We start from the raw sequence: 12,608 nt of genomic DNA on the forward strand, positions 1-12,608 counted from the left end.
ATTCATGCATGCATATGTGCACGTATGTGCATGCATGCATGTGTGTGCACATGCACTTATTATAACCCTGCCCATCCTTTCCAGTCAATACCTGATGTAACCCAGGCAACGCTGTTATGCTGGAGAAAAAATGTTCTAGCTTGTATCTTTATACTCATCCCTCATATTTTATCCTATGTGTTTTCCTTGCTTAAAAAAATGTAAATTTATCTACCACAAGATAAAGGATTTCACTTGCTGACGTTTGTGATTATCCAATAAGGGCATCTTCCCTTTAGTTGGATTTATCAACCTAGTTTCTGTTTCAGATCCTAGGGAAAGTCAGCTCTTTCAGAGGATATTAGAAGCTTTTAAGGTGTACAATATCATAGTCCCAGCCTTTGCTAGATTAGGGGAAAGACAATGGGCTTAATATTAGCTTGTGTTTGTCATTGTGTGAATATGAACTAGATGATTAACTGCTGAGTAACACCATCAGAACACGTCAGTGCCAGCTTTCTTCTAAAAAATAAACACTCTCATAGCCACATACAATGATATATTCAACTTAATGTATCAATAGAAATACATAGGTAGAGGAAATGTGAAACACTTCTATTTTATTCTATGCATTAGAATTTATACTCCTGAAATTTTATATGGAAGCCTTTAGCTTTCATAATTATGTCTCTTATTCTAATAATAACACCTGCCCAAATGGGCTCAGCTTCCTGCAGGGTTTAGCTGTAAGGACTGTGTCCCTCCCAAACACCACTTGCAGTTTAGCTTACTGGAAACTTATGAAATAAAATGATGAAAGATTTGGATTTTCTTCTTTAAAAAATGATGAAAATGACTTAGGAAGAGCATTCTTCAACATTGGAGGAATAGATTGATTCCCAGGAATTTCTTTGAGACTGGACCTTCAGTAAACTGGAAAATGTCAGATGTAGTAAATAAATGTATTCTTTGTGACAGATAGCTTACTGTGATTTTCCCCCCACTAAAATGTTAACATTACCTTTTAGTATTTGACTTAACATAGTATCTTGTAATCCTTTTGTTCAAAAAGATCAGACAATAACATGTCAACTTTTAACGGAAATTGTGGTCACATTTTTCCTTGGCCAGGAGTAGGCTTCAGGGAGGTGGCTTTGCAGAGATGAGATGTGACATACCCCAGTGTGTGTTCTTTCCATGTGCCACAAACTTTCTTCTCCTTTTAGATCAACTCCTGAAAGTACAGGCAAAGCTAATTTCGTAAGAATTGTCTTATAATAAATCTTAGTTTATAAGAACTCCCACTCTTGGTGTTGTTTTTTTTTTTTTTCTGACTTCCTGATTGTTTTTCAGCAAGATCAGTTACTGTAGATATGAGCAGTCAAGAGAGTATGTTTCCACGTGGAGATCCCTTTCCCAGTTTAAGGAAAAGTTGGGCAAAAACCATACTGTAGATTTCTAAGTAGCAATCTTTCTATAAGTGTAACTTCAGTAAACCACTCACACTTTTAAATATTTCATGACTTTTGTCAGCCAAAAATTGTAATTAACCAAAAAAAAAAACAAAACGTTCACCAACTCTAAAGTTAAAGAATATCATGGAACTGAGAATGCCGCCGATTTACTAGAACTCTCCACTGTCAGACTCTGAGCAGGCACCAAGAAGCTGCTTCTGCTGTTCTGATTAAACTTTAAAATGTACCGAACAGCAGGAAAGGTGGTCATAGCTGTAAATGTCTTTGTGCTAATGATGACTTTTCTCACCAGTAACAGCTGGGGGTGAAAGTTGACAAAGTCAAAACTATAAATGTTTTATGTTGGAAAATGCTAGGTGAGTTTAAGACAGAGCCAATCGATTAGGTTACTGCCAAGAAGTAAACAATAAACTCATTAAAGCTGTAATTAGTCATTGTTGACATACTGTATTTTTAATCAGAGCTCCAGCAGGGGATGAAGTAGCTAAAATAATCTAGTGCTTTGTTTAGATGGAAGTAAAACCAGCTTTTCAAAATTGAGCCATGCCTTTCCCTTGGGATTTCTAACCTAGCTTTGTTATGAGAAAGTTGGTGACTTCATTTGAGGCTATAAAGTAGCCTATGGTAATTGATTAATGACTTTGTGTGTTTGTTATCTTGGGTCCTTCCTCTAAAGGTTTTTAGAGCTCCCTATTTCTTGTCAAGAGTGGAGAGGAATCTATAGTGACTGAGGCAGTGGGTCAGGTATTTCACGTACAACTGCAGATAAAGACCATACAAATCAAGAGTTAAGTAATACACCATGTAGTTGGTAAATAGCTAAAATTGAACTTCCAAACCTAGGGCTATGGACTCCAGTGCCTGCCTCTTACCATTACACCATAGTCAACACTTGACCCTGAAGGTTCATCTCTCCTCATTCCAACTCTTCTCTCTCTTCTTTCCCCATCAAGCTGCAGCTCTCATCTCACCTCTTCCATGAAGCCCTCCTGATTATTTCTGTCCCCTGATGACATCCCTTTATAAGTTTACTCTCTCGTCTGAACTCCTGTCAGACTTAGAGCCCTAGATTTTCTGAGGTAGACCTCATTTCAAATTTTCAAATAATTTATCAGATGAAGGAACATTCTCCCCAATCACGTAAGAGATAAGAATCATATGTAATAGTTTTCTTTATTTTCTATTCAGCTTCAAATCATACATATTGAAGAAATAATATTTGAATTGAGAGATTTTATTAACATAAGCATCTATGTAGTGTAGAAAGAGATCTGGTAAGAAAAATAAGCACTTTCTTTGGATTAACTGCATTCTTTGTAGATAAATTTTCTCTTGTCCAGTATATATTAAACTTGCAGAATGCTTCTTGTAAAATATCAGCTAAATCAATGACCAGCCAACATTCTTTTTCTAAAGAGATCGTGGAATTTTTATCTTTCTTTGTCTTGGAATCACATGGCTCTGTGAGTTATCTAGAATTATATGTAAGTGAGAAAATTTTAATAATGTGACACTCATCTTATTTTCATAGATATTTGCTTATAAACCCATAGATGCTATCTAATTTGGCTTCTTCATATCTCAGAAAGGCAGAATTTGCGGGCAGATATTTTGATTAGTATGCCCTTCTCAGATAATGAAGCAAAGCAGTGGAACTTTGCCATGACTTCCTCAAAGCAACAGCCAGCTAGAAAGTGAACCCAATTTGCTAGATTATTAGACCAATGTCAGAAAACTTAGTAAAGCATCTTATTAAACAAGCATGTCTTTAACTTAAAGCCATATCTTTTTCTGTATGGAGATATTCTTTAAGAGTAGAAGCTTCAATTTACATATATAAATTTAATATCCTTTTATATATCATACAACTACAGAGAAAAGGGATGTATTGCCTGCTGCATAGAGGATGGCATGTCCTTCTCATGGTAAGGGAAAGGAGCCATCTTCCCAACTAGGCATTGTCTTCAGAGAAGATATACCTCCGTGAGTGTGGTCACTCTTCCCTCCTAGTAGTTATAGAGTGACACTAAAGGTTACCTCCAACTGTTTGAATTAGGAATCATTCTTTGGCAGTGTGGAGTCTCTGGGATAAGAGGTAGGGCTGTGGTTCTCAAGCTTGGCTACATTTGGAATCATCTGGGGAGTACTAAAAAGTACAAATGCTTTTGTCTTACCATGAGGATTTAGATTTAAAGTTCTTTGTTTGGTGTATGGCCTGTGTATTGTACAGTTTTAAAAGCAGCCAAGTTTGAGAATCACTGAGTCAGGAAAATCTAATTTCCGGTCTTGGTGACCACTCTCGGGGAAGGCATTGGCCTCTTTGCATATACTTCCAAGTCTGTTCGGTGAAGATTGGTTCTGCTTCATTGCTTCACAGGTTTCTTCCGTCTTGGAAGATATGTGTGTTTTTCAGTCTTGGAAGAGATGCTTTCAATATAAGGCTTTACAGGATTTCAAGCAATTTACATTTATTTTTCTTGTTCCCAGCTAGAGTCCTTGGAAAGCATTAAAACAAAAAAAAGTGTGACTCTCTTAGAAAAAATGAGTCATGCAGCCCACTTATGAAGACAAGCAGAAAAACTTTTCAGATCAAATAATAAATCTTTCAGACAATTCGTGAAGCTTAGTTTAGTTAATCCAAACATTTATGTAACATTGCTAGTGCATGTCTTTTGAGTGAGTAAAATCATAATATTTTGGGGGCTACTCCTAGTTTTCAGGGAAATAATATTTAGAACACATGAGGGAACATACTTATATATAGCTGGGATAGCATGTTAAGGGCTAACAGTTTTCAGTAGAAGAAGTGGTCCACTAGCTCTGTGCCACGCTTTGCTGATGGCAATCAGTAAGAAGAAACTACTCTAAACTGTAATGGATCAAAGTAGATAAACTGACTTCTTTCTTATCCAATGGGTTTTTCTACACTGGAATGAGGAGCCGAAGGTGGTTTTAGACTCTCAGCATTCTGGCATAGTTTCCTCTAGACATGTCTCAAGGTGAAGAATGAGGATGGAGAAAAATGGCTGTCAAACCTGGCTGCTCTTCCATCATACCTTAGTGGAATACTTGAACTCCAGTATCCAGGAATGGCCTGGAGAGATCTGTTTCAGCCTGTGTGGAGAGGCCCTAGAGTTTGCACTTGTAAACTCCCCAGGGAATATTGATGATTAGCTCGGTGTGGGAGCCTCTGGATTCTATACGCACTTAACTTCTGTTCCGGTATTAGTTGGCAGTGCCCAGATAACCAACCTGCCCTGCTGTTTCTCAATGATGTTCAATTACTTAGTCCTGATTTGAGCACATTTGCACAGTAGATTGGCTATCAGGACTCTGTCAAATAACAAGTATTTTTATAAATAAGAAATTACTTGAATTGTGAGACTTAACATGTATTCTATAGACCATTTCCATTTGGTTTCAGGACAGTGTCATTGTTTGAGTATGGATGATATTTGCTGCTAAGTGACTACATTGTAAACACCTATTAATAAATACCTCACTAGGGGAAATAGGCCAAAAATTATCTGCAAAATGAAATATAATATTCTTACCTTGTTTGGGTTTTTAATGACAGCTTATTGAGATACTATTCATATATCATAAAATCCACCCTTTTAAAGTGTACAATTCTGTTGTATAGTACTGTTTTGTATAGTACTGTTTTGTTCCTTCTGACCATTTAATCATCTGAAGCCAAAAGTCTAAATTGTTTTAACTAACCCTGAGATTTGGGTCTTACCTGCTAAACAATGTTGTTAAGCACATTTCAATTAGGGATTAGCTTTCTACCCATGGATACATGTGAGCTTCAGGGATAATGCTAGCTCTTTGCTTTCATGTTCTTCTCAGATAGATTCCCTTTAAAACACTTGTCAGTATTGTGCTGTACCTGGGGACAAAATAGCTTTGTGCGTGGTTGGGTCCTGCTGAGTTGTAATAATCCAGTAATAGGAAAATGCATGAAAAGCATTGATCTAAATGAATCAATATTAGTAAACAGAGTGATTTTAAAACTCATTAAATTCACGTAAAATATCTCAGATCAAAGAGCAGTCCCTTCCCAACACTGATTCTGAGGATTGTTGGCAAGCTTCAGAGTGCTCGGCAAGAATACGCCTTGAGCAAATTTGGGTTTTAGCAACTTCAAGTCTAGAATTCCAGCATCCACCAGAAATTGACACTACAGGACTATGTCTTTTGGTGGGTGTCTAGAAACCTGAGTAAAACTGGAGAAATGTTAAGAACTCGTTGACAAGGAAAGTGTGGATGTGATTGGATTTAGAAGATAAGGAGTAGAACTAGAGAGGATATTCCAAGGGAAAAATGAATGGTGGTAGAAAGTAGGGGGATTCATGGGCTAGGATATATTATGAAAATAAAAACAAAGTCTTGAGGTAATAATACCAGTGTTCTCATTGGTTTGCTAAAGCCTTCCACAAATAAGTACAAATATACAGAATTAGAAATGTTGAGTAGGGTATAAGTGTCAAACAGAGCAAATTTTTAAAATCATATGAGAGTAGTTTGTAGAACTCTACATAGTACATTTGAATTCTTAGATGAAATGGTCAATATTCTACCAAATTACAATTTTGCAAAATTGACCCAAGTTAAAACCGGATTAAATGGAGCAGTTATCAAAGAAAAAATGAGAAGGTAATTAAAAAAAATTTAAAAACCACCAGGAAAGATGGTTTCACATAGAAATTCCTTCAAACATTTAAAAATCAGATAATCTCAATAATACTTAAACTGTTCCAGATCACAGAAAAGAAGGAGTACTTTTATATTCTATGAAGTGACTATAATGCAAAATTCAAAACCAAAGATTATTCCAAAAACAAGACAGATCTAACTTAAGAATACCAATGAAAAATCGGGGTAAAATATAAGAAATAGGATTCAACAGCGCATTAAAAATGATACATTTTTAAATTATATAATATGTTTTATTATTATGAACAAGTAAAATTCATTTCAGAAAAGTAAAGATAGTTCTACAAAACTAAATATATTAAAATCAAGCTAAGGAGAAAAATCGGAAGATCATCTCAACAGAGGAGAAAAGGGCAATTGACAAATTCACTATCTACTCATGTGAAAAGCAGCTAGCATCTGGCTTCATGAGATTAATGAGGATTTCTAACTAAAATCAGTAACAAGGAGCCCACTATCCCTGCTACTCTTTAATTTTATAATACAAGTATTAGCCAGTGAAAGTGGATAAGAGAAAACAAATAGAAGCACAGAATTTGAAAGGAAGAGCTAAAACTCTATCTATTAAGAAAGTGTATGATTGTACATATGGAAAATTCAAAACAGTGAACTTAAAAACAACTATAATAATAAAATTTAGCAATGTATTGGGTAATAAAACCAATTCATAAAAGTCAATAATTTGCATATAAACAATAACAGACAGAAGATGACAGGTGAGCCTGAAGTTATGAAAGCAAATAAAGAAAATATTTAGGAGTAAACATAACAGAAATATCTAAAACCTGTATGATAGAAACCGTAAAATAATTCTTAAAGTCATAATAAAAGACTTGACCACATTGAAACTTATATTTCTGGATAGGAAAATTCAATATCATAAAGATGTCAAGAAAATAAAAATGAGGAGGGGATAACCCTCTCTCAGATATTAAACATTTTATGAATAATCGTATTTATAACAGTGGTTGCATGAAGAGACAAACCAAAGAAACAGAAGCAAAAATTCAGAAATAGACCCAATTGTATATGAAAATTTATATGATAGAAGTGGCAGCTCAAATCAGTGATGAAAAGATAGATTTTTAAGTTGTATTGTGACAGCTAGAAAAAGATAAGTTTGGACCTATTCTTAGTAACAGACATAATGATAAATTACAGATGAGTTAGTGATGTAAAATTGAAATCAATTAAATTATTGCTAAACTACTCTAGGGACCTATAGCCAATCAATAGAACAGAAGGCATATTTAATAGCAATATTTCAAGGTCAGTTAGTGGGAACCACCCTCAGACTATATTATTCAGACACTGAAGTTCTTGCTATGAGAGTCCCAGACCTTAAAATGCACATACTAGAGCCCAACACAAGCCAGTCAAATAAAGGTAAGTGAGGAAATACGAAGCGTCTGTTCATCTTGTGCTTGACAGCTTTATTTTATTGAAACCATCCACATGGAATGCAAAGAAATATCATTGATACCTTATTTGCCTACTATTTTAAGCTTTTAAAAGCACCTTAAGAATATGAAGTTGATTTTTATTAATTTAATAAGTTAAAATGAAAAGGTCATAGTTTGTCAAGGCATTCTTGAGATTGTTACTCGGTGGACTAGAAAAGAACACCCGTGTCTGCATGGATAATTCCATCTGTATAGTAGTCTTCTATACATAACCATAGTATCTGTTAAGCTCCCCACGAGAGAGCGAGGAGTATAACCACAGAGCCATGAAAATAAGAGGTGCCAATGAATGCTTTCACGGAGGAGCCTTGTTCTCTGAGCCCTGACCTATTCAACTGACAGCTTTACATGCTTTCTGCCAGGACAAATCTCTGTTCCTCTGAAGATATAAATACTCGATTTTGAGAAGGTTTTGTACTCTTGTGCAACCTAAAATAGAAAAGTGAACTCAGGAAGCCAGACCTGGAAACTACCGCCGTGATCATTTAATCTAAACACTCACCTCATAGACAAAGGAGAATCTAAGTCCTGAACTTGGGTAGACACTACTTCCACCAGCTGCCCATGAGATTAATCTCATTAATTGTGACATTTTAGAGAAGCTTAGATATATTTAAATACTCAAGAAAGATGTTTTGAGCTCCTCCTTTATGCTAGCCACTATGTTGGGCTCTGTGGATCGAGCAGTGGACAAATTAGGAAATTAGGTCCCTGCACGAATGGAACTTATATTGACCAAGAATGGTGGGGACTGAGGGTGGGGAAGAGAGAATCCATGGCCAACCTCATTTGAGATATTCTACCTATGAAAATCAAGCTTCTGTCAATACCCAGGAGAGAATTCCTTTCCCAGATAGAGTGAAAATATTTCTGTTTTGTACCTATCTAATACATTTTTCATTCCAATTGTAATAAACAAGAGTCTTGGATTTTCCTCTATTAGAAACTAGTTGTTACTTCCACAGGTCACATAACTTCTCTGCATATGACTTCTCATCAGAAAACTGAAGGGCTAGATCACATGATTACTTGTGTTTCCTTCTCTTCTAAGACTCTTCTTGAAACAGAGCCTCATGGGTGTGATCCATTTCAGTTCTTTTCCATCCCATTTCAGCCCCTTGCCTTCCTGTGAAGGGATCTTCTGTATCTAAAAGCCCTGCTGGTTCTTGTGGTGTAGCTTGTGACACCATGATAGGGACCGAGAGTCAGATGTGTTTCCTGAAACACTGCAATCTTCTGGCTTTTTCTTCCCTTTTAGAGCCATAGAACCAAGAACTGACAAGACTATCAGTCGTTGTGCAGGAATAAACAATACTGTTAAAGTTGTCATCCTTTTGATCCTTCCCAGATCATTTTTTAGCCCAGTTCTTAGAAAAGGAAAGCTTGCTAAGGCTTTTTTTTTTTTTAATGGTGCTATATTTGTCATGCCAAGGGTAGAATATTGAGGTTATATGATTTTAGGACTCAGAAAATCACATAGTAATAAAAAGAAGAGCTGAACCAAATACAAAAGAAATATATATATATATATATATATATACACACACAATATATATGTATAATATACATATGAGAGAGAGGAAAGTGATGATATAAAAAATGAGAAAATTCATTTTCAGAAGGAACTCAGAGATGAACTATCTCATACCTAGCTTACTATGTCAAACAGCCTATTGGAGTCACTAAATAAAGGTTTTCCAGGGTGCCAAGCTTTGCCTTTATTTCAGGTGAAATTTGTGTTAAATGTCACCATGTGTCTAGCACCCTTCACTTGTAGAAGAGAGGCAGTGTGGGCCACAGCGGAGTTGATCCATGGTAGCCTGAATTCTTCACTCTGGATTAGACCTTGACTGGGAGGCAGCACTAGCATTGCCCCAGGCAGGTCTATGCACAAACCACAGAAAGCAAATTGTCTGCCAATAAGGAAGACTTGGTAGGTCATGTAGTTGGCAAGTGGATATAGTCTCATTCTACAACTGGGAAGTAATCCCCCACACAATAGTGCTGTAATTTATCTCCTTGTATCTAACTCCTTCCTAGGCTTTAAGGATAAATGCAAGTTTGTCTTCCTCTACAAAGTCTTCTTAGACCACAGCAGTCTCTGAAGATAATTGTTTTGTTTGAATTAAAAACACAATTTGACTCACTTATCAATTAATTATGTTCTATCTTGCAAAATAATATTGTATTTTCTTGCATCCTTATATAATTTTGAAGTGTATTCAAACCTTAAAATTAAATTAGAAATTACATTTTTTTGAATTTTTATCTTTGGGCCTAACACTGTGTATTGAAGATACTTAACTAGATTTGCTCAAGACTTAGCCTTTGTTGAGACTGTCACACACACAAAAAAATGTTGCAAGAAAACATAGTTAACTCTAAGCAAGATTTTAAAGGATGCTGATGTATCTTCTTGACTCCATTCTTTTCATTTTGCCAGGGATCCACAGTATCCTCCCGCTTTAACTTCTATTTAGGCAGCCAGTACCTTCAATTTCACTCTCCTCCCCCCAATCATTAAGGCTTTTGCCTAGGGAAGAATATGACTTTAGTTACTTATATTTTAGAACAAATTTAAGCTCTTTCTTTTTATGAGAGAATTAACAGTTTTATACAACTCTACTAGTGAAATGACAGGCGTTAGCACCCTCCAGAACAGTTTCTCATGTGCAATTTTGGGGGGAAAGAGAGAAGGCAGAGTGATGGTGACAGACCTTAAGTGGGGGGGAAATCATACTACTTTAGCAGAAGTCTCCTCGAACAACCCAGTTGGCTCAAAGACTAGGAGCAGCAACATCTTCAACTATAAAATCAGGGTAAAACATCTAGAACCCCCATCCGAACTCAGTACTAGCCACTTCTAGTCAGTCACCCAGTACAGGCATTTTCCAAGAAGAATTTCATTTCAATAGTTGAGACATTTGTATCTTTTAATAAGGAAGGCTGGTTTTTGATAGCTGCTATGCATCTCTTCCTGAGCAATGATTGATTATGCTTTGTCTAGATACTAAAAAAAAAAGAGAGAGAACATTTATGGTCAGAAAAATCTACCCAAGGAGTCCTACTAGTAAAGAAAGCATGTTGTAGGGTAGGAAAGCTTTAGAACAAATGGATGAACTGGCAGCTCTCAAAATATCCTACCTCAAAAAGCATACATTAATGAAAGAAACACATATTCATAATAAATTTAGTAGGATTTAACAGCAGTATAGTTCAAATTTAAGAAAATTCTAATGTAAAATTACAAATCTCCCAAATGATAGAATGATTCTGAATTATTTGATAAGTACCTCATTATTTTCATCATTATGTATCCAAAGACATAAAACCTTTTATTTTAGTTTGACTACTAACTAAAGTGACAATGTAAAAAAGTTTTGTTTTAAATTTACGTACCATGGGCATCATATACCTAATTTTCTTACATTTAAAAGATTATTAGAATTAACTAGTAACTTTTAGATATGTTCATGGAATAGGATTTTAATTACCCTAGAACTCTTGTTTTCTGGATCTTCAGAGGTGAGGAAAAATTGTTCCTTCTCACACAATAATAAGAAAAACTTTTGCATTCTAGAAAAAGCTTCATAGGCCTTCTTCCACATAGGATATGACAAACCCATTTATGTAACCCATGAATCAGAAAGTTGTACCAAATAGTAAATTACTTTACTAAACTCAAGAGTGGAAACTTCACCAAGAATTCAGTAAGTAATGGTGTCATTCAAATGAGCATCCTGGTATTTTTGGTATTACCAGTGGAGGTTTGTAAAGGTTGTCATGCCAATTAAATTCTTTAAATTAAAAGGGAATAATTTGTATGCACATAATATTAAGCTCATCCTGCATGATTAGATGCAAAGTATACCCTTAGGCTTTCTTCTTCTGATATCCATATGTAATTGAGGTTTCTCTTAGCATCTCTGCATCATCTTGGACTGGGTTTATTTTGTTCCCTGTGATTCTCTCCTCTTCTTAACACCATCCTCCTAATCCCAAGGGGCATTGGTTTTAAAACTAAAGTCTACTACTTTTTACTTGAAATTCTATTATTGCTGTGGCAATTGCTATTCTGGCATATTTTTCCATATTACGTGATACAATGTAAAAAGATTTATATTGACTGAAATAATAGATGTACCCTCTCCCCTGAAACGACTTTGATCATGTTAATTTAAAATAGATGCAGAATAGATGCATTTGATTTTTTTAACCTTAAAAATTAAATTTATGTTGTGTTTTGATAGAAGGCACAGGAAAATCAACTTTAGTCCTAACATGCTTGTTTCCTTTCCTACACAGGCCCACCAAGACCATCACTATGTCCGATGGGGACTATGATTATCTGATCAAACTCCTGGCCCTCGGAGATTCAGGAGTCGGGAAGACGACATTTCTTTATAGATACACAGACAATAAATTCAATCCCAAATTCATCACTACAGTAGGAATAGACTTTCGGGAAAAACGTGTGGTGAGTTTTTAACCATACTGTTAACATCGTTACTATCTCCCTATGTAAAAGAAGAACCCAGAAACTATGTTTATTGCCTTGCAAAGTGTCTGTCTGTTATCACATAAAATTCATAATCTGTCACTTTAATTTACTTTAGAATATTATTTACTACTTTTCAACTATAAATAACATTTTGCTAGAAAAATATTGAGTGGCACTATCTCTTGTCTCCCAAAGTATACAAGGCAACTAAAATAAATAATTTCTGGATTTGCATAGTGTGTTTTCTATGAATTCTTGAGGAATTCTTTCAAAACTTGAATTATTCAGGATCTAAACACATTAACTCTTTGATCTGAGTTAAATTCCTCAATAAGACCAAGTGTTCATTTCTCTCCTCTTAAGAAAGAGGTTAAAAGTATGATTGGCAAATGGCTGGAACATGAGCTTTGTTAAGTTCTTGCTGCGTTTTTATTTATGTGTAGACTCAGCCATCAATCACTGGCTTATTAT

General features: G+C 35.4%; 1 protein-coding gene across 1 annotated transcript in view; it reads left to right on the plus strand.

Annotated features, from left to right (window-relative positions):
* RAB27B (RAB27B, member RAS oncogene family) overlaps nt 1–12,608 on the plus strand; it is a 45,467-nt gene that overhangs the window by 22,885 nt on the left and 9,974 nt on the right. Inside the window, exon 2 of the mRNA XM_045527643.1 lies at nt 11,942–12,113. Coding sequence (XP_045383599.1) covers nt 11,961–12,113 — 153 coding nt within the window. The 5' untranslated portion in view covers nt 11,942–11,960. The remainder of the gene's footprint in view (nt 1–11,941; nt 12,114–12,608) is intronic.

The sequence above is a fragment of the Lemur catta genome, chromosome 16 (genome assembly GCF_020740605.2).
Source record: "Lemur catta isolate mLemCat1 chromosome 16, mLemCat1.pri, whole genome shotgun sequence".
Classification (NCBI taxonomy): domain Eukaryota; kingdom Metazoa; phylum Chordata; class Mammalia; order Primates; family Lemuridae; genus Lemur; species Lemur catta.